Source organism: Natator depressus, chromosome 15 (assembly GCF_965152275.1).
Source record: "Natator depressus isolate rNatDep1 chromosome 15, rNatDep2.hap1, whole genome shotgun sequence".
NCBI lineage: Eukaryota > Metazoa > Chordata > Testudines > Cheloniidae > Natator > Natator depressus.
The window spans coordinates 12,018,025-12,045,396 of NC_134248.1; the positions used below are offsets into that span (position 1 = coordinate 12,018,025).

The 27,372-nt window shown below is 43.7% G+C and overlaps 2 protein-coding genes across 2 annotated transcripts in view; one reads left to right on the top strand and one right to left on the bottom strand.

The window, feature by feature from the left end:
- Positions 1–27,372, bottom strand: part of RSPH14 (radial spoke head 14 homolog) — a 208,494-nt gene that overhangs the window by 57,137 nt on the left and 123,985 nt on the right. The window lies entirely within an intron of this gene.
- GNAZ (G protein subunit alpha z) overlaps positions 1–27,372 on the top strand; it is a 141,918-nt gene that overhangs the window by 21,919 nt on the left and 92,627 nt on the right. The window contains exon 2 of the mRNA XM_074973314.1: positions 22,077–23,362. Within this exon, the coding sequence (XP_074829415.1) occupies positions 22,640–23,362 (723 nt within the window). The 5' untranslated portion in view covers positions 22,077–22,639. The remainder of the gene's footprint in view (positions 1–22,076; positions 23,363–27,372) is intronic.

A 27,372-nucleotide genomic window follows, 5' to 3' on the forward strand; every position in this document is an offset into this window, starting at 1 on the left:
TTCTTTGCACCCCTCCATTAGCTCCTCCTTCTCTATTGCATCAAACACAAGCTGCTTGTCTTTCCTTTCAGGTCTCTTCACAGCCTATCCTAACCTACCTATCATCTCTCAGTCAGTATCAAAATCACTTCTTTCTCTGGTTGGCCAGTGATACCAGCCTCCATCTCTCACTTGTTACATTTGCAAACAAGCACTTTTGTGCTTTCTCCCATGCTGCCCCTCATGCTTGGGAGGAGCTCCCAATAAACATCCACAAAGCTACTTCATTATCCTCCAAGTCCCTCCTCAAAATTCTCATTTGCTGTGATGTCTACCAAAAACTTGACAATGTTAGACTGTGGATCTGCTGATACTGCCTAACATACTGACCAATATTGTATCACTGATTCCTTGTACTCCCCCGTCTCTATCTTTTTTCTGATGTCTTATACTTAGATTTATAAGATCTTTGGGGCAAGGCCCATCTTTTTGTTCTCTCTCTGTACAGTGCCTACCACAATGGGGTACTGGTCCATGATCAGGGCTCATAGGAACTATGGTAATACACATAATAAATAATAATAAGGAAAATTTAACCAAAGAAGTCATAGCTTGCAGCAGGGTGAAACTTCTATTCCTCTGAGGCTGACAGAACACTGCTGTTGTCATATTGACAGGGCACTGCTTTTTTTCATTGTTTTGCTCCATCTTTCACTGAGTATGATGTTTGTACATCCCTAAGGCAGCTTCTGTGTGTGTAGTTTGTATCATTCCTTGTCTATCAGCCAGGCCTCTCCGCACACCTGTTAGATATCTGTTGTAATATTCTTGTATCTTTTCATCCTCTATGAAAGGATAAAAGTCATATCTAGAGCAACTGCGGATAGATTTTGGTCTTAGTTATAGCATTATGAAGCAAAGTAACTCTAATCAAAGTCAGTGGTGTTTATCTGGATTTACATCTATGCATCTCAGACCAGAATTTGGCCTGTTTTATCTCAGTTCAGGAAGCAACTGGGATTGCATGCTGGCTGTGGTGATTGTGTTGACACTATTTTGATTGTGTGAAAATGTTTAAGTGTGTTTGTCTAGAGCAGGGGCAGGCAAACTTTTTGGCCTGAGGGCCACATCGGGTTTCCGAAATGGTATGGAGGGCTGGTTAGGGGAGGCTGTGCCTCCCCAAACAGCCAGGTGTGGCCCGGCCCCTGCCCCCTATCCAGTCCCCCCTGCTTCTTGCCCCCTGACAGCCCCCCCGGGACTCCTGCCCCATCCAACCCCCCCGTCCCCTAACAGCCCCCCCAGGACTCTTGCCCCATCCACCCACTCCCTGTCCCCTGACTGCCACCGGAACCCCTGCCCCGACTGCCTCCCGTCGCCCCATCTAACCCTACTCTCCTTCCTGACTGCCCCCTGGGGACCCCTGCCCCCGTTCAACCCCCCCTGTTCCCCGCCCTCTGACCGCCCCGACCCCATCCACACCCCTGCTCCCTGATTCCCCACCCCAAACTCCCCTGCCCTCTAGCCAACCCTTCCTGCCCCCTTACCGCGCTGCCTGGAGCACCGGTGGCTGGCGGCGCTACAGCTGCGCCGCCCAGAGCACCAGGACAGGCAGCCGATGGAGCCAAAAATGCCACCCGCGCAGCACAGAGCACCGGGTCAGGCCGTGGCTCTGCAGCTGCGCTGCTGGCCAGAACATTGTGCCGGTGGCACAGTGAGCTGAGGCTGCGGGGGACGGGCTGGGGGCTAGCCTCCCGGGCCAGGAGCTCAGGGTTCCGTGGGCTAGACGTGGCCCACGGGTCGTAGTTTGCCCACCTCTGGTCTAGAGTTACTAAACAGGGCAGGAATTACACCATTCCCATACAGGAGCTCCTGCTGAGACATAGTGGGAGTGAAGTGTAAATGCCTCATAGCCAGTAGTCATCACCATTTTCCAGAGCAGCTCCTGCTAGAAGAGTCTGGGATTGGTGTAGCTAAAAGCTCAGCTCAGCTAGCAGTTCTACCTCAGGCCCTAAAATGGTCCAGATTTTGATCTCCGTTCCGCTGGCATAAATCCTGAGAAACTCCATTAACTAAAGATTGTAATCTGGTCTCATGAAGATAGGCCTGGAATTAATATGGAATGCTTCCTATGCATGTTCATAGAATTGAATGAAAAATTATTGAAACCTGGTCTGCTGTGGTGCACATCTTAGCCTGTGGACACCACTGACAACTAATATTTATATTTTGATACTGCCTAAACTATGTTAGGTGTTTCCCAAACACAGACATTATGAATATAAAACAGATTAGTAAAATCTCACTTCAGGAAACCTGTCTGTCATGTCTAGATCATATCATGACCTAAATAAACATGCAACAGCAATTCACTGAACCATTCCACCATTAAAATTCCTATATTTTTAAATTACTGATCAAAAGTTTTTAAAAGGGGAGGTAGAGTTCTGAGTGCCCACATGTCCATCTCTCTTTTCATGCACTATTACTACTGATGTGTGCACAAACATGTCTAAATACCCAATTTGCAGAGGCATTTATTGATGTGTTGGAACAGTTACAGTAAATGTATGAACCAATGTCTGTGCATGTGCACACACTGTACACATGGGCCTGTGCCTTCTAAAACTTTGTTCAACATACTCTTCATACTCACTCCAATATTGCCCTTCCAGTCTCCCTCCTTTCTCCTGCCTGCATGTGCCCATCTGGCAACTTTATAGACTGAGCCCAGGTTTTAGGCCACAGATCTATGAAGTCCTGTAATAATAATCACAATTAGAAAAAAGGAAATTAATGGGCCTTCTCCCAGCCATTCCTGTAAAAATAAAACTAAAAAGCAGCTGCTAGTGAGCTAGCCAAGCAGTCGAGTCACCACCGTTGGTAACAAGGAGCTCACCTTACTCGTTTGATGATCACTAATGTATCTGGGGCCCCCAAAATAGATCATATTTATATTTTAATTCAGTAATATCTTGTCCTACTGTCTGTCTTGGGAACAATTTGATTTCCAAGTGGAAAAACTACAAGAGTAAAGGGCAAGTAGTTTATCACATTGAGAGTGTCTGTTGTCAATGGGATAATATTTGTATTATAATTACACACAAACTAGGGTAAAAGAACTTTATTAACATTGCAAAGTCATACACCCAAAAGCTAGGAAAATACAGAATTAAGGTTGCCTGTGCAACCTTAATTTGATCCCTTTGTATGTATTGTGAGAGTCTTTAATTACATGATCATATTATTTTTTCTACAGAATTCCTGCCTCGTTCAGTGCACAGGATGGACTGCACTCAATTGATAAACAGCTATTTAATATTTTGTTTTATCCTCCTTGTTCAGTGTGCAGTCCTTGGCCTTACCTACTGCACATTATTCAAACCCTACTAATTACTAATTTCTTCATGGGCTTTTCCATGGCTTTCATCGCTATGGTATCAGAGTGCTACCCAACTGTTAATTTATCTTGAAAATCCTGTGATGTGGAGGGTGGATATTATTCCAATTTTACCAATATCTAGTTCAGTCACACAGAGATTAAGATCTAAGTATCTGCTAATTTTGAGTGCCCAATTTGAGATGCCTGGGACTTGATATAGCACTCTATATATTCATGAACAGCTCCCATTAACTTCAGTTGCAGTGGTGAGTTCTCAACACTTCTTCATATCAGGCTGCTAGGTCTCAAATAGGGCACCCAGAAAACAAGGAACACATAATTAGTGACCACCTGTGAAAAGTTTTGTTTAAGCAAGTTGCTTAGCATCACAAAAGATCTCTGTGGCAGAGGAAGGGATATAATCCAGTTCTCCAAGGCAGCATTCAATTGTCTTTTAAATATGGGACCACCACCCTTTCTCTTCCAGCAGTCTCCTGCCTCATTCACTACACACTTTCCAACTTCTGCAGTAAAGGAGGCTCGAATCGCGTAGACAACAGCCTCTCTTACTAATTCATCCCCACAGCAGCTCCATGATGTGCACTGAATGAGGCAAAGAGCCTATGGAAAAAGTAGTCTGTGATCATATAATTAAAGATTGTATCGTAATGCCTATGCACAACTTTTGAGTGCTTGACATTCCAGCAGTAATTATGTTCTTTTAATTTAAATGTATGTGTAGTTTGCTAGCTTTTTAAAAAAGCAAACTGAAAAAACAAATTCCATCATGTGTCTTCACAGTGACACCCACATGGTTAACCAGCAGAGTTGGAACCACACAGACCTGTCACTTGAGCTAAATGAGTAAATGATAGCAGGTTGCCATCCTTCATGTAGACCAGCACCAGTGGGAGATGAGACACATAGTCACTGGGTTTCACAGACATTTGCTGACAGCACAGGAATAGTGACATTCAGGAATCATGGGTTCCATTCTAGGCTCTGGAGGGGGAGTGGGGTCTAGTGGGCACACTCTTCTGCCTCTTCCCCCTAGCTTTGATCACTTCTACCCTGTCCCTTCCAACCAGTGTCTATTCCAGTCCTGTCTTTTTTTGCCACCCCATCCTCATTGCCCCAGTCCCAGTCTTCACACCTCAGGATTCTCATCCCAGTCTCATTCATCCAGTGCTAGTCTCTCCCTCTGGGATCGCCATCTGACCACCAGTCTCCTTGCCTCAGCAGTCCCTGTTCCCCCCTCCTTGCTTCTCATCTCTCTACCCTCCACCTCATCGGCTTCCAGTCCCAGTCTCCCTCCCTGGGCTTCTCATCCAATCTTAGTCAGTCACCCAAACCCCTCCATTACTCCATATTTCAGTCTCTTTGCCCAGCCAGTCCCAGTCTCCCCATTGCTTCAGCTCCTCAATTGTTCTCAGAGTATTCACCACTCCCCTGTCAACTGGCTCCCTGTCATCCTGTTTCCCACACCAGCTATCCCAGTTCCAGTCTTCCCAGCCTCCTTACCCAACCAGTCCAAGTTTCTCTTCTCCCCTGCAACTCCGTCTCACTGATCTCCTTGTCCCAATCTACCCTTTCTCACCTCCCTGTATAGCTTTTGTATCTTCTGCATTTAAATCAGATGTCTTCCTCCTCCATGCTGCCCAGGTGCCAGCAAGTATGTTAGTGAGAGCACAGGAGAGAATGGGTCCTTGCTTTCACTTTTAGTGCCTGGCTCTTCCTCAATCCAGAGTAACAATTACTGGGAAGGTTTTTCTGGGCCCTTGCAGCCTTGGGTAGGAGCATGTTCAGTGGCTTTGTGGGAATGGCACATGAGCAGGTGAGTCACACACAGGTTCTGTGATACTCAGTTGCTCTTTTGAGTTGGCACATATGCAGTCTGGTCAGCACTAGGCACTGAGAGAAGCTTGAGTGTGCTCAAAGAAGACAGATTCTTTGGAGATTTTAGCAGCTAAAAGAAGTAGTCTCTAGTGAGCATCTACAAACCATAATTTTTAAAGGCTTATATCTTAAACTTTCATATTTCGGGGAATGGCAAAAGGCACACCCCCAGCACAAAGGTCACTACCTGCCAAATGTCAAGTCCCTGCTTCAGAACACGTAGGTGCTAGAGAATTTCAAAGAAAAACTCCCAAGAATTTTTTTTTAACATGGGCAAAACAAGTACTTTTCTCTAGCCTCTTTCTCAGAAGCAGCTCAACTGTTTTGACTGAAATATTCCAAAAAATTCAGCCTGAGGCAGACGTCTATCATGGAAAATTTCAGTCCAAATGGGTGAAGTTTCAAATGGTTATAACTAACTGAAGAAAGGTCTTATAATCGTAACTGTTGGGCAACCTTAATAAGCCAGGTTATCAGCCCTGCCTCCCAGTCTCTCCCCCTTCCCACCCTTAGCCCCAGTCTCCTCCTTGCTTTGGCATTCCTTGTCCCCCCCCATCCTTGTTCCTCATCTGATCTCTCTATACCCCACCTCACCCCCCACTGGCTCCCAGTTCCAGTCTCCCTCCCTTGGCTTCTCATCCAATCTCAGAATGTACAGAATGGAATCTAGGAATCTCAGTCAATCCCCAAGCCTGTTCCTAACTCCATGTTCCAGTCTCCAATTAATTTTCATTAACTGAACAATAAACACCCTTGTTTGGTATTTTTTTCCCCTCTAGTTTTTCTTCAGCTTTTTTTCTTCATTTTCTGTTAGAATTTGAGAAGTTGAAAGAATGTTGGCAGAAGGAGTTGAGGACTTTCTAAAACAATGTTGCACAAATTATTTTATTATTTTTATTGTGATTGGAATCTTTTTAGCTCGGAATAAATGAAATACTATGCAGAATCTAGACTGGATGAGTGGCTATTCACTTTCTCTCACTAGCCACCTCATCTGATCCACAGTTCTGGATTTATTTCACTCACCATCAGGGTAATTTCCTGAACAGGGGTGTTTACTCCAAGCTATACTCTCACTCTCTGAAGTCTTATCTCTGACATTGCCTAATCTCCTTCAATAGAATTCACTCCTCCACATCCTTCGTCCTCGTCCCCCACTTGTGCTCCTTCACTTTCCTCCTAGATGGTGCTTCCTACTCCCTGACAGCTGGCTGGGGTTCAGGCTGCAGACAACAAGGGCTTGTCGTAGAATTGTAGGACTGGAAGGGAACTTGAGAGGTCATCTAGTTCAGTCCTCTGCACTCGTGGCAGGACTAAGTATTATCTAGACCGTTCCTGACAGGTGTTTGTCTAACCGTGTGAAAACAAACAGTGTGACAGGAGAAGCAGGCAAGGAATCAGGGCCTGTGATCTGTTACTAGGAGAAGAGCAGCTCAGAGGAGGTTTCTTCTGCTGGCACACAGTCCCAGAACATTGGCCAAGATAGCAGTTTCCAGGGATGGGTTTTGAAAACCTGGGACTAGTCTAGACAGATCAGGGCTGTTGGCCCCTATGGCTAATATTGCTGTACAAACGTTGGTCCTTACACTAGCTTTTATGCTGGTGTAACTTGATTGACTTTTATGGTCCTACAAAAATTCAATGCATTGACTATGGCATACTTAATTCCTGGTCCTGTGGAGTACTGAGCACCCTCAACTCCCATTGAAGTCAATGAAGTAACTTTGATTGTACCCTCCATTTGTTTAAGCTTAATGCAACATTAATGTTAGTCTCTTTTATAAGTGTGAAGTCTATAACCCAGCGTACTGTGCTGGCTACACTGCCTGCTACTAGCACCTCACAGCATGTTCTCTAACTTGACTGTGAGAGCAGCTATCACTGGTATTATCGCTCCTGCTTCCTACATCCTTCAATTGCTGCTTCTCCAGGTAAGGTCTTTTGGACAGGTACTATTCTCAACTAGGGCATTAACACGGCAAAGTGATGGCACTTACTGCAACAAGAGACACTACTTGTTCGAGTCCCGTTGAAGAAAAGGATTGTTTTTAAATAGCCAGTTCAGAGGAGGGTGTGTGGAGTAGCCCTCCATCGCTAGGAAGCCTCAGACAAGTCTGGGGATGGAACAGTTTCCTGCTCCCACAGCCAAGAGGAGGAGGGAGGTCGTAGCTGCAGAACTTCACAGTAGACAAGCAGAGACAGGATGCCAGTGCTAGACATGATAGCAGTAGTAATGACTGCTCTGATAACTGGCTCAAGAAGCATGAATAGAGTACCATGCTAGCATTAGATATTTCCACTCTCTTAAATGGGGTTTGGTAGACTATAACATGAAAGTCAATGCAAAATGCGGCCAAACATCTGTATAATAAAATAATAATTTTATTTACGTATAATGTGCACTCCCCACCCCAACTAATGAACTTTTATGGTGTTAATTCTATTAAGTGGATCCTTGTCTCAGAACCCAGGGACATGGTAATCTTATTTTATGATAAAAGAGCTAGTTCTTTTAATCATGCTAAAATGACTAATGTAACATCAGATTTCTGTACAGTCTGAATAGCCTCAACTGTCAGTGGAAGGCAGAGACATGAGTTTAGACATCAGTTATGTAATATTCTTTTGGCCAACATATATAAAGAATCCTGGCATGGTGTAGGGAGGTGGCAGTCCTTTATATGGGCCCTATCCCACTTCCACGAAAGTAAATGAAAAGACTTCCATTGATAGCATTGGAAGTTGGATCAGGCCCTTAATGAGTATTAAAAAAAAAACCCCAATCTGATTTAAAAGCCCACGGTTTATTAATTTTGCATTAAAGGCCAGATTAAGTTTATTCCAAGAGAAAAGTAAAACTGGTGAAAGAGGGTTCACCTCTGCCCCGGCAGGATGGTAGAGTGAGCTTGGTCAACAGATGCACTTCTCAGTCCAGCTAGTTCGATGCCATTGAACTTAAATGCATGAGGGCAACAGCTGTTGGATTCTTAATAAAATGAGAAAGCAGAACAGACAAAGGAAGGATCAGATCCAGAACTTGCAAGGCTCCCAAGTTAATCCTCACATTTATACAAATATCACAAGAAATGCAGGCATCAGCATTATTCATGTAAACAACCACTATGGAGAGACTGAGCCTATGTGCAGGTTTATTTAGCAGCCAAGTTATTCTCACCACAGTGACTGGATATGCACACTATTGTTAAGGTTGCAGTATGTTTGATATGCTACTGGGTGAGGGTGGTATGTACTAGTGTATTTATTTGGCCAGACATCCATTTTTCCCTAAACAAGTTTGACTTTGTGCTTGCATCTATAACTCTACAGGGGAGGCATCTTTTACAATATGGAAAATTTTCAGTTATCAATTGTTTATTACTGGAGAAATGCACATATGTAAATTTGGTTCACTTTAGTTGATTTACAGGTTGCGCATCTGAGGGTGCTGAACCAGTACTATTTACAACATAAATAGTATTGTTGTCTTTGTTTTCTTTGGCCATGATTGGATTTCCTTACTGTAATAAACTATCTACTCAGCATTTATATTAGTGCCTTGTAAAACAGGAAAGCAGTGATATCACTTCATTTTGTTTCTATTATTTAATACACAGGAGGTTAGCCACTATGGTAATGGACTAATTAAAAATTAATTACATACAAATAAAATTTAAAAACTAACAATTTACATAAAAATCCATCACTGTCAAGTTTGCTTTCATAAACACAAGGTGTTGTATGTATTGAAGATCTTTCCTACAATTATGAGGAGCACCTCCTCTTCTGTGCTAAACATCCTAATAGATGAGCATGTACTGCCTTTGCTCGCATATGCAAGCCCTTGGTATGAATGAATAATTGATGGTCATGTGGTGAAAGAGTGCAAGTAGAAATGCTCTACAGAATCTGTAAACTGTTGTAAAACAATTATTTTCCTGAATGTGACTCTTTTTCATGCCTCTGTTCACCAAGCAGAGAGTTGCTGAAAAAGTTCCCAGATGTTGTCATCTGCCTAGTGCCAGCAGCACTGTCACTTGTGTGCATTGACTGACTGAGGACTAGTGGCATAGTGTGACTGAACAAGTTGCTGCAGTAGTCTGATCTCAAGAATGTTGTCCTTTCTTGTTTAGGTTTCTCTTACCATACATTCACTACTCCTGGGCTAATTTGAAAGGAAACTACTATTTCAAAATAAAGAATAGATTTACCCCAACCATGCAACTTTATATATCATTCGGTATTTTATAGACCCATCCTTCTTGCATTTAAATTTATTATTGGGAAAGTTACATATTTACACATTTTTACAATATTTTTAACAAACTTGAAGTACATTTTTGCCATAAGATGTAGATACTTGTATTTAAAATGGGAGACCTACTTCGTTGCAAAGGCATGGCTGGTAATGTTTGCAGTACTTTCTCAAGATGAGCATTAACCTGTTTCAAAGAAATGAGCTAGAGTACAGAAGCCTCCTATAGAAAGTGCTCTTTGTCCTCTGACCAGGACCGGCTCTAGGCACCAGCAAAGCAAGCACCTGCTTGGGGTAGCAGAATTCCAGGAGCGGCATTCCGGCCACCTTTTTTTTTTTTTTTTGCTTGGGTAGTTGTGCTCTTGGAGCTTGGGACAGCAAATTTTTTGCTTGCGGTGGCAAAAAACCTAGAGCCGGCCCTGCCTCTGACTCAGATGATCTGCCACACCTAGAGCAGTAAATTGTTACTGGTGTTACTTGTGCAAGCAGTGGCACAAGTGCACTATCCAGGGAGTTCCTCTAAACCAGGAGAATTCTCTGCTGGTGATTTACATGCTAATTAGAGCCTCTTTACATTACCTGAATGTTGCAAAGGGGCCATAAATGTCTGAGAATCTGGCTCCGCCAGCATTTGTGGAGTAGAATGGGATGGCACATGCTATTTAGTATATACCTAGAATATTTCCCAGACAGGTTTACAATACACATTTCCACTTAAATGAATATTTGAGTTCCAAACTAAAATTCCAAATGCTATCTCATTTTTAATTTAGCCTGAACATCCCTGTCACAATTGCTGTATCATGCAGTCTAATGAAAAAAGCTATTAGTGGGATGATGTAAAACTCACAAGTTGTATTCCCATTTTTAGGAACATAAATTGGTAGATTCAGTCCATGGGGATTGACAGCCCTTTTAGTTTCACTTGGAGTTTCAGATTTGTATGTGAACTTCAGAGACCCTAGCTTAGAATCATAGACTTTAAGGTCGGGAGGGACCATTATGATCGTCTAGTCTGACCTCCTGCTTTTGTAACAACAGTTTAACACAGCTTTAGTTACCATGCTAGATGACAACAATCTGAATTAGAAGTAGAACTTGAATGAATAATTCACAATTTTTTCCAATGGCTTTATCCTCTTCTTTTCTGCTTTATCATCAGTGGTCAGAAAATTCACATGATTCTGTTCCCTGGTTGGATGGGTACAAAAGTACTTCTGGTACAAACACTAGCTTGTAGGAAGTTGATTCATTTCTGCAACAATCAGGCCAGGCACATGACTTTGAAATTTACTGTCCCTGAACATTCATGCCAGCAAAACTTGACCTCTCAAATGCTGACAGAAAGCAAACAGAGGAATTGAACAGGGTTAAAGGAAATTCATAGTAAACATTCACAGAAAACCTGAATTACTAGGTTAGTTGTGAATGTTCTAGATATGTCAGACTCCCTCTAAAACTTGTAGAACATAAAAAAATTACTCAAATAAGAGTGTTAGGGCAGAGGAGGAGGACTTTAACTGTGGTTTGCTATAAGGAGGAAAATAAATATAAATGAAGCAGCTCCTAATATACTTCTCATGTTGGCTGCACAGAGAAATAGATGTGAGTATCTAAGGGTATGTTTACACTACGAAATTAGGTCGAATTTATAGAAGTCATTCTTTTAGAAATCGCTTTTATATAGTTGATTGTGTGTGTCCCCACACAAAATGCGCTAAGTGCATTAACTCGGCGGAGTGCTTCCACAGTACCGAGGCTAGCGTCGACTTCTGGAGCGTTGCACTGTGGGTAGCTATCCCACAGTTTCCGCAGTCTCCGCCGCCCATTGGAATTCTGGGTTGAGATCCCAATGCCTAATGGGGCAAAAACATTGTGATGGGTGGTTCTGGGTACATGTCGTCAGGCCCTCCCTCCCTCCGTGAAAGCAACGGCAGACAATTGTTTCTCGCCTTTTTTCCTGGATTACCTGTGCAGATGCCATACCACGGCAAGCATGGAGCCTGCTCAGCTCACTGTCACCGTATGTCTCCTGGGTGCTGGCAGATGCGGTACTGCATTGCTACACAGCAGCAGCTCATTACCTTGTGGCAGCAGAGGGTGCAACGGGCCTGATAACCATCGTCATCATGTCCTAGGTGCTCTTGGCCGCCTCAGTAAGGTTGGTCAGGAGCGCCTGGGCAGACATGTGCACAGGGACTGAAATAGGAGTGACTCGACCAGGTCATTCTCTTTAGTCCTGCCGGCAGTCCTATTGTACCGTCTTCTGCCAAGCAGCCAGGAGATGAGGATGGCTAGCAGTCCTACTGCACTATCTGCTGCCAGCCAAAGATGTAAAAGATAGATGGAGTGGATCAAAACAAGATATAGACCAGATTTGTTTTGTATTCATTTGCTCCCCCCTCCCTCCCTCCGTGAAATCAACAGCCGACAATTGTTTTGGTGAGGTCTGTCAGGGGCACCTTGAAAAGTTTAATCGAGATTCAGTCCTGCCTGGAATACCGGGAGGAGAGATAGCTCAGTGGGTTGAGCATGGGCCTGCTTAGGGGGCCATTCTGTGTGACAGTTGTTTTTGTTTCTCCTTGATGTAAAGCCACCCCCTTTGTTGATTTTAATTCCCTGTAAGCCAGCCCTATAAGCCATGTCATCAGTCGCCCGTCCCTCCGTCAGAGCAACAGCAGACAATCGTTCCGCGCCTTTTTTCCGTGCAGACGCCATATCTCGGCAAGCATGGAGTCCCGCTCAGATCACTTTGGGAATTAGGAGCTCATTAAACACCACACGCATTATCCAGCAGTATATGCAGCACCAGAACCTGCCAAAGCGAAACTGGGTGAGTAGGCGACGTCAGCACGGTGACAAGAGTGAGGACATGGACACAGACTTCTCTCAAAGCACGGGCCCTGGCAATGTGGGCATCATGGTGCTAATGGGGCAGGTTCATGCCGTGGAACACCGATTCTGGGCCCGGGAAACAAGCACAGACTGGTGGGACCGCATAGTGTTGCGGGTCTGGGACGATTCCCAGTGGCTGCAAAACTTTCGCATGCGTAAGGGCACTTTCATGGAGCTTTGTGACTTGCTTTCCCCTGCCCTGAAGCGCCAGAATACCAAGATGAGAGCAGCCCTCGCAGTTGAGAAGTGAGTGGCGATAGCCCTGTGGAAGCTTGCAACACCAGACAGCTACCGGTCAGTCGGGAATCAATTTGGAGTGGGCAAATCTACAGTGGGGGCTGCTGTGATGCAAGTAGCCAACGCAATCAAAGATCTGCTGATATCAAGGGCAGTGACCCTGGGAAATGTGCAGGTCATAGTGGATGGCTTTGTTGCAATGGGATTCGCTAACTGTGATGGGGCCATAGACGGAACCCATATCCCTATCTTGGCACCGGAGCACCAAGCTGGCGAGTACATAAACCGCAAGGGGTACTTTTCAATAGTGCTGCAAGCACTGGTGGATCACAAGGGACGTTTCACCAACATCAACGTGGGATGGCCGGGAAAGGTACATGACGCTCGCATCTTCAGGAACTCTGGTCTGTTTCAAAAGCTGCAGAAAGGGACTTTCTTCCGACCAGAAAATAACCATTGGGGATGTTGAAATGCCTACAGTTATCCTTGGAGACCCAGCCTACCCCTTAATGCCATGGCTCATGAAGCCATACTCAGGCAGCCTGTACAGTAGTCAGGAGCTGTTCAACTACAGGCTGAGCAAGTGCAGAATGGCGGTAGAATGTGCATTTGGACATTTAAAAGCACACTGGCGCAGTTTACTGACTCGGTTAGATCTCAGCGAAACCAATATTCCCACTGTTATTACTGGTTGCTGTGCGCGCCACAATATCTGTGAGAGTAAGGGGGAGACGTTTATGGTGGGGTGGGAGGTTGAGGCAAATCACCTGGCTGCTGGTTATGCGCAGCTAGACACGAGGGCGGTTAGAAGAGCACAGGAGGGTGCGGTACGCATCAGAGAAGCTTTGAAAACCAGTTTCATGACTGGCCAGGCTATGGTGTGAAAGTTCTGTTTTTCTCCTTGATGAAACCCTCCCACCCTTGGCTCACTCTACTTCCCTGTAAGCTAACCACCCTCCCCTCCCCCCTTCGATCACCGCTTGCAGAGGCAATAAAGTCATTGTTGCTTCACATTCATGCATTCTTTATTAATTCATCACACAAATAGGGGGATAACTTCCAAGGTAGCCCAGGAGGGGTGGTGAAGGAGGGAAGGACATGGCCACACAGCACTTTAAAACTTATTGAATGCCAGCCTTCTGTTGCTTGGGCAATCCTCTGGGGTTGAGTGGCTGGGTGGCCAGAGGCCCCCCCCACTGTGTTCTTGGGCGTCTGGGTGAGGAGGCTATGGAACTTGGGGAGGAGGGCGGTTGGTTACACAGGGGCTGTAGCGGCGGTCTGTGCTCCAGCTGCCTTTCCTGCAGCTCAACCATACGCTGGAGCATATTAGTTTGATCCTCCAGCAGCCTCAGCACTGAATCCTGCCTCCTCTCATCACACTGCCACCACCTATCAGCTTTAGCCCGCCACTTACTCGTGTTCATTTTGTGCTTTCCTGCACTCTGACACTGTCTGCCTCCATGCATTCGTCTGTGCTCTGTCTGTGTGGGAGGACAGCATGAGGTCAGAGAACAGTTCATTGTGAGGGCGTTTTTTTCGCCTTCTAATCTTCACTAGCCTCTGGGAAGGAGAAGATCCTGTGATCCTTGAACACATGCAGCTGGTGGAGGAAAAAAAGGGACAGTGGTATTTAAAAAGACACATTTTATAGAACAATGGGTACACTCTTTCACAGTAAACCTTGCTCTTAACATTACATACATAGCACATGTGCTTTCGTTCCAAGGTCGCATTTTGCCTCCCCACAGCGCGTGGCTAACCCCTCCCCGCACCGCGTGGCTAACAGCGGGGAACATTTCTGTTCAGCCACAGGCAAACAGCCCAGCAGGAACGGGCACGTCTGAATGTCCCCTTAAGAAAAGCACCCTATTTCAACCAGGTGACCATGAATGATCACTCTCCTGAGGATAACACAGAGAGATAAAGAACGGATGTTGTTTGAACGCCAGCAAACAAACGCTGCAATGCTTTGTTCTGCAGTGATTTCTGACTACGTGTTACTGGCCTGGCATGGTAAAGTGTCCTACATGGTGGACTGAATAAGGCTGCCCTCCCCAAAAACCTTTTGCAAAGGCTTTGGGAGTACTTCCAGGAGAGCTTTATGGAGATGTCCCTGGAGGATTTCCGCTCCATCCCCAGACATGTTAACAGACTTTTCCAGTAGCTGTACTGGCCGTGAATGCCAGGGCAAATTAATCATTAAACATGCTTGCTTTTAAACCATGTATACTATTTTAAAAGGTACACTCACCAAGAGGTCCCTTCTCCGCCTGGTGGGTCCGGGAGGCAGCCTTGGGTGGGTTTGGGGGGGTACTGGCTCCAGGTCCAGGGTGAGAAACAGTTCCTGGCTGTCAGGAAAACCGGTTTTTTCACTTGTTTACTGTGAGCTTTCTACAATCTCCTCCTCCTCATCTTCCTTGTCCCCAAAACCTGCTTCCGTGTTGCCTCCATCTCCACTGACGGAGTCAAAGCACACGGTTGGGGTAGTGGTGGCTGAACCCCCTAAAATGGGATGAAGCTCATCATAGAAGTGGCATGTTTGGGGCTCTGACCCGGAGCGGCTGTTTGCCTCTCTGGTTTTCTGGTAGGCTTGCCTCAGCTCCTTAAGTTTCACATGGCACTGCTTCGGGTCCCTGTTATGGCCTCTGTCCTTCATGCCCTGGGAGATTTTGACAAAGGTTTTGGCATTTCGAAAACTGGAACAGAGTTCTGATAGCACGGATTCCTCTCCCCATACAGCGATCAGATCCTGTACCTCCCGTTTGGTCCATGCTGGAGCTCTTTTGTGATTCTGGGACTCCATGACGGTCACCTCTGCTGATGAGCTCTGCGTGGTCACCTGCAGCTTGCCACGCTGGCCAAACAGGAAATGAGATTCAAAAGTTCGCAGGCCTTTTCCTGTCTACCTGGCCAGTGCATCTGAGTTGAGAGTGCTGTCCAGAGCGGTCACAATGGAACACTCTGGGATACCTCCGGGAGGCCAATACCGTCTAATTGCGTCCACACTACCCCAAATTCGACCCAGCAAGGCCGATTTCAGCACTAATCCCCTTGTCGGGGGTGGAGTAAAGAAATCGATTTTAAGAGCCCTTTAAGTCGAAAAAAAGGGCTTTGTCGTGTGGATGGGTTCAGGGTTAAATCGATTTAACGCTGCTAAATTCGACCTCAACTCCTTGAGTAGACCAGGGCTAAGACAGAACAAGGAAACAGTCAATGAAGTTAAAAGGTGGGAAATTCAAAACTGATAAAATGAAGTGTTTTTTACACAACATATAAACAAACTGTGGAACTCTCTGCCACAGGAAGTTGATGCCAATAACTTAAGGTTCCAAAAGGGATTGTATATTTATATAGATACCTATTATATCCAGATTTCATAACTACTGGTACAAATTTTGGAAAGGATATTAAGCCTTCTGGGTTTAAGCCAGCCTGCAAGTATTTGAGATCAGAATAAGAGACCTAATCTGTGGAACAGCTTATTTTACATCTGTCTACTGCAGGATTGTTCACCTTCCTCTGAAAACATCTGGTACTGGCCACTGCCAGAGACAGGATGCTGGATGACAGCAACCCACTGGTCTGATCCAGTATGGCAATTTATATGTTGCTACAACAGGCATAGATTGAGGGGGGAAAAGTCTGTGCAAACAGCATCTGAAATGGCAACACCATTAGCAGGGAGCATAGAAAGAAAAAACTCTTTAAGTTAAGGCAATATGGTTAATAAATAATGGAATCCTCCATTAAAGGGACTCTACAGAAAAAGTGGAACAAATCCTGCCTCCAGGTACGCCAGAGTATTTATGCTCAGAGTCAGGTTACTGGAGCTAACTCCAGATTTAAACCAATATAACAGAGCAGAATTTGGCCATATTTTTAATGATGTCACGTCACTCTTCCACTCTGGCCTGAAGGTCACTGATTCACATGGCCAAACAGAAATCTAGATTTCATACCTCAATTTTGTCTCAAATGCAGCACTAGGACAAAGCTATTTCTGTGAAGAAAGTACAGCTCCACATTTTAGTGGAGGGTTTTCTTAAAGTAGTGTGTTTGGCTATGCCATGGTGAGCAAAGTTTTGGTAATTACCACTCTATCATATACTGTGTCATGTTTTCATTTTATGCTGATACATTACTTGTACTTCATGACTTCATTACATGCCAACTGAATACCCAAGAGACAAGGGAAGTAGTAAAGAAAAACAAGGTAAATACCTAGCTGATATTGGCACTCTTTTTCAGCAGGCTTGATAGAGTGCTGTTAGTGATGCAGAGGGCAATTTGGTCTTTTGCTAGTGTCTTTGTGTACAATATGTATTTTAACTTTGACACACACAACTAACAGGCCCTGAAATGAATTCTCTGGGATTATTTCACCTTCACTAGATTCAAAAGTCTTTATTATTTTAAAATGTGTGGTATACACTTAAAGTAAAGAGACTTCAGTAGTTGAAATATTTCATGAAGCCTGTATAATATACAGATTTTAAGTCCTGAATGCTTTTGAGGCTTACATGATATGCCTATATGTTCTGTTCATGCTCCCATTTTTTTTTTAAACCATGGAGAAGTGCCACTTGGGGGAAAAGGAGAGGGTGCATGACAAGGGCAGCTTCATTCTGAAACTGGTTCATGAAGAGACCAGCAATAGTAAAATTATCTAGCACATCTAAAGGTGGGAATTGGCATGTATGGGTGGGTGCTAGAGCACATAAATTAAATGAAAGGAGGAGAGAGGTCAGGGATTTCAATAGCAACAAGGAAGAAAAGGTGATGTGGTGATATGAAAAGGTGTAGCCAATGTTATGGAAACCCTTGTTAGAACAGGTGTACAAGCAGCTCTTTCAAAAATATACATGTTAACAATAGCGGCTGGGAATCTGAAACAGTGACAGTCAGGAATGAATGGGACTTTGAAGCACAGTCTGTTTGGCCCAGATCTACAACTTCTTCTGTGAATTTTCTGTAGTGAGAATGCTAACTTTGGCTACAGAAGTGTAGATTGTTTTTACTTGCAGAGCAGATTGTTGTAGGTAATAGTCTGAAACTCTCCTCAGTACAGCTCTCCTGTTAATGCCAACTCTGATCCATAGGGACACCTCTGACACTTTCTGGGGACCATGATTTTTTCAGTGTCTACAGTGGTTCAGTCTGAAGTCTTCCTTAAATCAGAAGTTGTGAAGTACCATTTAAAGTGGGGGAGATAGATTTGCTTTCCCCCCGCCTCCTCCCTGGCCCTCTTCTTTCTTTTTCTGGCACCCTCATCAGCAACCTGACCCACCAGGCCCATGAGCACCTACCCCCTTGAGGGAGTCCCCTGTCCCATCCACTCCCAGGATCCCTTCCTTCCCCATCCTGCTCCTTACCCCTCCCTACTGGCAAACCTTGCCCACAGGTGACAGGTTTGTCCTGCTTCTCACCTGCTCCTTGGTGCAGAGTGGAGCTGCTGTAGTTTTGGCAGCTGGCAGGTGAGGGCCTAGCATGTGGCACACTGTGCACATGGAATGGGACCCAGATGCTGGGTGCAGTGCACCCCACCAGCCATAACATGTGTGGCCACTGGTTACAAGATTGCTGCATGTGTGGTCACACATGCAGCAAAAAAAAAAAAAAAAAAAGGAAGGTAAATTACATCTCTCAACTGGCAACCATCAAGAAAGTAGAAAAACTAGCAAGGCAAGTCAAAAACCAGCCAAGAGACAACCCTAATTTCCATGTACCCCGGGAGGCCCCCACAGCTCTGAAGTCTATGCTTTAAATCCATACCTGACTCAAAAAAAACCGAGGAGTACTTGTGGCATCTTAGAGACTAACACATTTATTTGGGCATAAGCTTTCGTGGGCTAAAACCCACTTCATCGGATGCATGCAGTGGAAAATACAGTAGGAAGATGTATATACACATGAAAAAATGGGTGTAACACTGTATTTTCCACTGCATGCATCCGATGAAGTGGGTTCTAGCCCACGAAAGCTTATGCCCAAATACATGTGTTAGTCTCTAAGGTGCCACAAGTACTCCTCTGTTTTTTTGCTGATACAGACTAACACGCTACCACTCTGATACCTGACTCGAGTCTGAGTAAGGATAAAGACACAGTCCACAAATAATAAACTTGGGAAATAAGTAGCAGAGGCCTCAACTGTAGCAAAGCCTACACACCAAGTTAAAAGCATGGAAAGGCTCAGCAAAGAGAGGGCACAGTTGCTGTTTGTGGACTTTGGCCACCCTTAAATAAACCCTTTAACTGCACGTTGGATGGAGTTAACAATGATTTTTGCTGCTACTGGGTTTGCATTTCTGTATGCATACACTTCAGCCCTTTTGGAATGATTTCATATAGATGTCATAGAACCTGTGCTGTGAATCAAGCTTTTGCAGTACATGAACCTGCATAACGTCAAGGCACTCCTGCGTAATTGCAGGCCCCAGTGATTTAGAATAATGGAGGTTAAGTCCCCCAATGCGTACACAATCTATACCTATATACCTAAGGACTCAGCGCAGAGCAAGAGATATTTGCAACATGCTTCAAGTTTGTCAAGTGATGACAACCGCACGACAGAAACTAAAATTGATACACACATGTTGCTCAGAGTCCGTTGTTATAAAGGTTTAAAGTAAATATAGCACTAAAATAGCAGTGTGTGCTGCTAAGCGGAGGAGGTGAGATCACCAAACTTGTTTCATCACCTCACTGAGGGATGAAATCCTAGAAATAGCCGTTCATCCTCCCACCATTTAGGGATGAGTGTTCAAGGAAAGGAAAAGGGGTGTTTCCCATTTACACATAAAGTACTATGAAATAAAAACTGGACTCAATTGCCTCCATTTAATACCGATGCAACCTCTGTCAACTGGAAGTTGACTTCATTGGCAGGTTGCACGGGTATAAATGAGGGCAGTTTGCTCCCTGATACTGTATCTCAATTTAGATTGTTTTGGTAATAGTTAAAATTATCTATAGTTACCCTCTGCTGCAATGACACCTGGTTGGGCAGGGTAGATCTCATTAAGTCCCTTGCTGATGAATTCTGCCAACAAAACTGAAATGTGCAAATAGCAAATTTCACAGGGCCATTCAAAGAAATACTGTAGCACCTCATAAAAGAACTGCTGCACTGATCAACATTTTTTTTAAGAAAGATGGAAGATTGGCTTTAAAAAGTCATAAATGTAGACCAGATTGTGCCCCTGACTAAAGTACTCATATGGCAGTGAGATATCAATCTACTGCACAGCTGTGCAGTTGGTCCTCACATCATGGCTCAAGTGTGGCAGAGGGAGAATAGGAGCTGTGAACCTGGCACTTCCCTCCCAAGCCAGTGGATGAAGAGTAGGCAGAGCCTTGGCTCCATGCTCCCCATCCAAAGTGCTAGCCAGCAGAACTGGCAAGAGCAGAGAGAAGGTAAGCTTCATGCTGTAAATTACTTTCCTCAAGCCCATGGGGCCGCAGGGAAGGAACAGTGACTGAGTCACAGTCTGTTTTCAGGGCTCATTAAAGGTTGAATCTAGCTCATAGGAACTAGAAATGGAAAAGCCCTGTTAGAAAAAGTTCACCCCCCCCGGTAGGCTGAATTGTTCCCTTTAATGCATTTTCTAGTGCCTGTTCCTGTCTAGATTGAAATGCCAGGAGATTCATTCAGGATAATATTTTCAAAAGCACCTAAGTTCTATTTTCAAGAGTGCCTCAGGCTCTTAGGAGTCTGTCTCATTGAAAAGCAATGACACTTGATCTCCTAAGTCACTTTTAAAAATGGGACTTTGGCATTTTTTAAAAGTTTACCCTTGGTCTACTTTCCAGAGTATCACAACTACCAGTATATGAAGGTCAGTAAGAACTGCATGAACTGTCATACTTTTCTCTTTCTCATAAAAAGGCTCTTTAGAAGATATTTTCTACATGTTCAGAGTACAAAACATCCACCTTGTATATTAATGGCACCCTAGTTTTACTGTGATAAAACCAGAAACAGAGGAGTTAAAATGGAATGATCTGTTTGACTAATATATCACTGTATCAATTAAGCTGGGGACAGGCATCATACCCTACATAATATTGTTTCCTAAGGGGAAGAAAGAATTTGTTAATGTTTCTGTACCAGGGACACACCTCTTGAGACCCTCCCACTGCCGCATATGGTACTGCAGACCTCTTCCTGCTGCTGGCACCCTGTAGGTTATCAGCCTCACTTGGAGGGTCTTCAGTGGCTCACCCATTAGACTGGGTGTTACAGTCAACAATGAACCCCTTCCAGGGTAGCAAAGTGGTCAATAAATGGTCTGCCCTCACTAGGGTCATCAGCCCTGGTTCTGGATCCTTTAAATTCAGTCCTGCACTGAGGCTTCTAAACAAGCCTTCTCCAAGCTTAGGCCACTTCATCAGTGGATGGTAGGGAAACCCAGGCAAGCCCACTACTCCAGTTTCCAACCCAGGGGCCCTATAAAGAACAGCCATATACAGTTCCTTTCATTTAGTTACAGCTATTTCCCTGGCCCTTTTCCCACCTGGCCCTTTATCTTCACCCCTTACCTTAGGGTTAAAGTTCTCATGTCCTTTCTCTCCCAGCTTGAGCAAATGCAATCAGTCAAGCTCCTATGCCAAAGAGGAGCACCTTCCCTTACCTCTCCAACCCTAACCAGGAACTGACTTGCTAAGCCCCTTTAGCTCCTTTCATCTGAGTCTGCCAGGCTCTGATTGGCTGCTTCTGTTCTGTCTCTCTAGACAGACCTGGAGGGCCTACCTTTGCAGCTCTTTCCCTGAGGCGGAGTGTAGTAGGACTGCAAGGCTGGTACATCTTGTCACAGTTTCCTGCGAAGATCAATAATTGTGCCTCTTCAGATAAACCCTTTCACAAAACCCTTATGCAAACCTAATCCCCACCTTTCATTTAATCATTTATTTACAAAAATGTTCAATGCAAACAAAATGGATAGAAAAGATGAAAGAAGAGTCAGGAGGACATGTGTACACACATTTTAGTGCCAGACAACAATATAAATATAAATGAGGGGGGGGAAAGTAGCTGTGAATCTCTCATGGACTCTACTTTGGGAAACCAGTCAGAACAGGGCTGTGCAGGAAAAGGGCTGCCATCAGCTCTTGCTGAGAGAGAATTGGGACAGAGCTCAGCACTGTTTGTTTTCACGTGGATTTGGGTAATAAAAACACAGAAGGCGGGAGAGAAAAGGGATTTGATTTACTGTTGCTCAGGGTACAGATTTTCTAAGGTCTCCAGACTCAAGCTGTCCCTAAATTTCTGCAGTATTTAAAAGATTTTTATTGCTTTTCTTTACATGTTTTCCATCGGGATTTTATTTGGGGTAATACAATGTTCAGAAGTGTCAGAAGCAGAGAAAATGTGAATGTTCTGCAGAAGGAAGCAAAGTCCCCCAGTTGTATTAATTTCTTTTCTCTCACTGTTTGACAGGTGGAGAGCCCAGATTCACAGATCTGAACTGGATCAGCCTAAAGAAGTGGGGGAGGTGGGAGAAACAAAACATACAACAAAACCATACCAGACCTTCAGCTGTAACTAGCAGCATCACCACAGCAACCAGAAAATACAAGTAAAAGACAACTGGGGCTAAAGCGGAGCATATGAAGGTGCAGCTCCTTACCTTTGGACAGAAGAGAGCAAAATAATTATGCAGAAGAGAAAAGAATATTTGACTGATCCAGCCACACTATGGAATAGGGAAGTGTCCTTTCATTAACAGGAATGTGCCACTGTTTATTCACAGGAAAGGGGAGTGCCATGAGATCTACTGAGGAGACTATCTGTCTGTGGTTGCATTTCTACATTTGTTTGCACCCCTGCTGGGACTGAACTAGTTGGTACAGGCCTATTGGCCCATCAGGTATTGGATACTGATTTTTTTCCCACAGGGTGCACCTGGCACGAGAATTGAAAGATATTGCAGCTCTTGCTCAGAGAGAGAGAGAGAGAGAGAGAATCTCCAGTTCTCCTCTTCTGTTACTGTCTGCTATACCATGGGATGTAGGCAAAGCTCTGAGGAGAAAGAGGCAGCGCGGCGGTCCCGGAGGATTGACCGCCACCTGCGCTCTGAGAGTCAACGACAACGACGTGAGATCAAGCTCCTACTCCTGGGTACAAGCAACTCTGGCAAGAGTACTATTGTCAAGCAAATGAAAATCATTCACAGTGGTGGCTTTAACTTGGAGGCTTGCAAGGAATACAAACCTCTGATTATCTATAATGCCATTGACTCCCTCACACGCATCATTCGTGCTCTAGCCACCCTTAAGATAGAGTTCCACAATCCTGACAGGGCCTATGATGCCGTGCAGCTTTTTGCCCTGACAGGCCCAGCTGAAAGCAAAGGAGAGATTACTCCTGAGCTTCTGGGAGTCATGAAACGGCTCTGGGCAGACCCTGGTGTGCAGGAGTGCTTCTGCCGATCCAATGAGTACCACCTAGAGGATAATGCTGCATACTATTTGAATGACCTAGAAAGGATTGCGGCACTGGACTACATCCCTACAGTGGAAGATATTCTGCGTTCTCGGGACATGACCACAGGGATTGTGGAAAATAAATTTACCTTCAAAGAGCTGACTTTCAAAATGGTGGATGTGGGTGGACAGAGGTCTGAGCGCAAAAAATGGATCCACTGCTTTGAAGGGGTTACAGCAATAATTTTCTGCGTGGAGCTGAGTGGATATGACTTGAAGCTGTATGAGGATAACCAGACGGTGAGTACTTCTGGGTTTCTTCTATGTTTTGGCTTATTATTATTTGCAGTTCAGTCGTGTCTAGAGGCCCAAGCCCCACTGTCCTACACAGGTAACAAAAAGACACCTGTCCAAAAGAGCATACATGGAATCTAGTAGTATTTTTTCTGCACTCACAAGGTGGCAACTATGTTTCCTAGCAGCATGTAGCCTTTCTCCATTGGCTTTGTTTCTTCAGTGCTATCAATAGGACTTCCTCATGTAGCACAATAGTGCAAAATGAGTTTGTGTCTAAGGCAGAAGCTTCAGACCTATTGGGCTAAGCATTACTCCAAAAGTCAGTAAAAATCTGGGAGAGGTCTTTGGGCAGTTATGGCTTCCTTTTATAAAGGGACACAGTCAACTAGAAAATCACATTTCAGTTGGGAAATACTGTACCTACTACAGTGACAAATAACACTTAAAATTACTATAATTGAAAAGTTAGCCAAAATAATTTTCTCCATTTCAATCTATTTTATGCATTTGACAGCATTTTGTGCATAGTCAGTTTTGATTTCCCCTGTAGCCTCAGTTTTGTTCTTGCTTATAAAGATCAGCGTGAGCAGAAAAAGCCTTTAAAACATTTAAAAGAAATGTTTTATAAAAAGATATAATTTTAAAGGGTGCGATCAGAAACTGGGATTTTTAAAATTAGTCAGTTTCCAAATAATCAAGTTGACAGTGAGTGTCCCTTTAAGTGGCATGGAAACTGTCATTAGAAGTCTGCTTTATGGCTACTTTTGTTATGCAGCCAGTCTACTTATTGTCCAATAAATAACTATTGGTCCTGAATTCTCCTTGTAATACTAATACTAGTCTTCAGTTTGCTTAGCACACAGATACTGTAACTATGGAAATAGTTGTATATGTGAGTGTGTGTATGTATGTGTTTGCTATCGCTTTCAGACTGCTTAACTTGACCTTTTTAGGTACTATTTGGACATTTTACATATTTTTTGCTATTGTAACTCCATAAATGGACATGATGCTTAAGAAACAATCAGATGTGTTGGTAGAAATATCTAAAGATTCCTACAGCTCCCTACTTGCTCATATTCCAGTTTAAAAACAACTGACCATCAGGAGGAACTAAAATCCACCCCCAGAAAATCACTGTCTGGAGACAACTAATTTACTGTTTACCCAAAGGTGCACCCACTTCCTATCATCCCCCTCAGACATCTTCAGTTGTTTCACCTTGGTGGAACTTTCCTGAGGCAAGGCAACCTCTGGAGCACCCCAGAATGCTGCGTGCATTGTTCTTTCACAGAAGAAACAGTACTTCAGTGAAAGGGGATCCCAAGAATATGTTTTGTATACAGTATTTAGAATCTAATTGCGATGGTTATGTACATTCTCAGTGCTTGTATTACAGTAAGTCAGTTAAGAAATCCTTTCTACCACTCTAATGATCTGTTTTTGTCAGACTGTTACGGGATCTGCTCGTTATGGAAATACTCCACTAACCGCATTAATTGTCATAGCTAGTTCAGTCATTTTATTGTTTTCTTCTGTATGTAGTGTGTTTGTTATGTCTGAGCTTTGCTAGAGAATATCCTGGTAAGAATTCATGATAATGTGCATTCTGTGTATCTGCTCATACATACATAAACGGGATCAAATCCAGGCCCTATGTGAATTCATGATGTGAAGCTACTAACAGCTGTGTGATGTTGCTGGGTTTCCTGGATGCCTAAATGAACTCTGGGTGCCTGGGACTCCACGATGAAGTGGCAAGTAGCACCTACTAAACCCATCCCCTTCCCATGGCTGGAGTCTAGGATTCCGTCCCCATGGCTGTGACATAGAGCAGCCAAGTGCTGGGAAATAAAGTTGAAAGGGGAAGTGTCTCCTTAACATCCCAGCAAGGTCAGGGAGCTAAATTTCTCCTTAAATACATAACATCCTGAGCGAATGAATGAATCCTGTAGTCTAATCTGACAACTAACTCAGAAATAGATCTTTAAACCTGGGGAGACAATGTATTCTTCTGGTTGAAGATGCCTTTCCTTCTAAATTTATGGGGGGAAGAGGATAGCTTTCATGGGCTCTGTGAGGTGAAGTGGAAGTGTTAGGCGCCAGATAGGATTTCTTGCAGGGTGTGGAACTACTTTTCATGTGCTTCCCGCTCCCCTAAAGAGCTCCATACCACTTGCCTGTAGAGTGGAACCTCTCAGACTTTAACTATCTCACCGCTTTGCACTGGGCCCAATCGTCCTTAGCATTGATCAGTTAGGTATTCTGCTAAGATTTGTGGCAGTCAAGGGCTATCATGCTTAATGATGCATAACACATAGTCAAGACCTCTACGGTTGGGAATTCCTGGAATAACTGCAGCAAGGCTTTTAAAAATCTGTAACAGCTTCTTGAAAATTGTTTATGCTGCATGTAGCACATCATATTCATTAGGTCACGGAATGAAGACAAGTTGATGACAGTACTTCAGACTGTTTAAGACTTGTCTCTCTAATCTATTTCAGTTATTTATCTGGTGCCATTCCAGCCAGACCTTTTATTTAACAAAAAACAAACAAGACTCTTGCAGCAGCACTTTCCAAGAACCTCATTTCAATTTTTTGGTGGAAAGCCACTCTATTAAGCAGACAAGATTCTAATGGAAGGTCTGGCAGTAGGATAACATTGTTCTTCTTCTAGGTGTGGTCTAAGTGTTAGATTATAGGGCTGTAAATCCACTCCCTCTGCTCCTCATGTAACAGGTAAGGAGGTGGGTTAAATATCATGATGTGAAACCTACTATAATTATTGGTACATTAAAGAAACTGCTAAAATCTCTTCTTATTGTAAATACTTTAACACTTTTCTGTGAGGTATGTGGGTTTTGTTTGTTTGTTTGTTTGTTTTGCTTAATCCAGTTTCTTGCAGATGTTCCTCCCATTAAATGTAGTTAAAGCAAAAGTTTCAGAAGTACAGCAAAGCTGCCTACGTGCAGTGACACTTAGGTCTGAGCAAAGACTGCAAAATATTTTCCACAAACTTTCATTTACTGTTTTTAAAAGATTGCTTTGACTATTTAAACCTCTTGTGTGCTCACTTTTCAAGAAAATAAATTTACTGGAAGGAATGTGCACTTAAACTGAAATTTGACCTAGTATTCCAGCATATTCCCATAAACTGAACATTAAATACTAAAAATGAGCTACCAGCTGACATTCTACAGACTAAGACATTATTTAGAGAATTATTTTTGAGCAATAAATTTGAGAAAATTGCTGTTAGTTTATGGATAATTTATAGACAGAAAGTGGCAAAATTAATTGAATAAAAAGAAATTATGTAATTCCAAGACTTGAGACCAGGTTGTGCAGAAGTATTTTTTCCCACAACAATAATCTGTAACACAAAAACAGGATCTGACTGCAAAACTCTCACAAATATTGCACCCAAATAAAGGCATTTATTTCCTGCATTTTATTCAGATTCTCAAATAAATGGAGGAATAGCCAAATACAAATAGCAAGCCCTTTAGGAGATTTAATTGGTTTACGTAAATTTCCACATCCCCAACTTTTCTGACTGGTTCTGAAGAAAAACTTCCTTTGGTTTCAACATGTGAAACAAAATCTTTGCTAGAAAAAGACTTTGGCTAGGAAGAAAAAACCTGCTGGTGAAAAGCCTCCAGGTAATGTCGTCTCACTGAACTCCCCAGATTATGCTGTTAGAAATGCAATCATAATCCAAAGTGGCTCACCAGTAAATTATGTCTTCCTATGACTCCATCTCAAATAAGCCCAACAAAAACTCTTGTGAAAATGGAACCAGCTGATCTCAGTTCCTTTAACCCCAAGGTGTCTACATTGCCACAGTTCCAAATGATTTGCCAGGTTTATTCATGCTATTAAGAATCAGGAGGGATCTTGTGATCATTTTTGCTGTAATGTGAAATTCCCATATTTACATTTAAGTTTGCAGATTTTCTCCAGATTGCCATGGCACTTCTGGTGTGTGGAAAAACTCAAATGTAGGCAGCT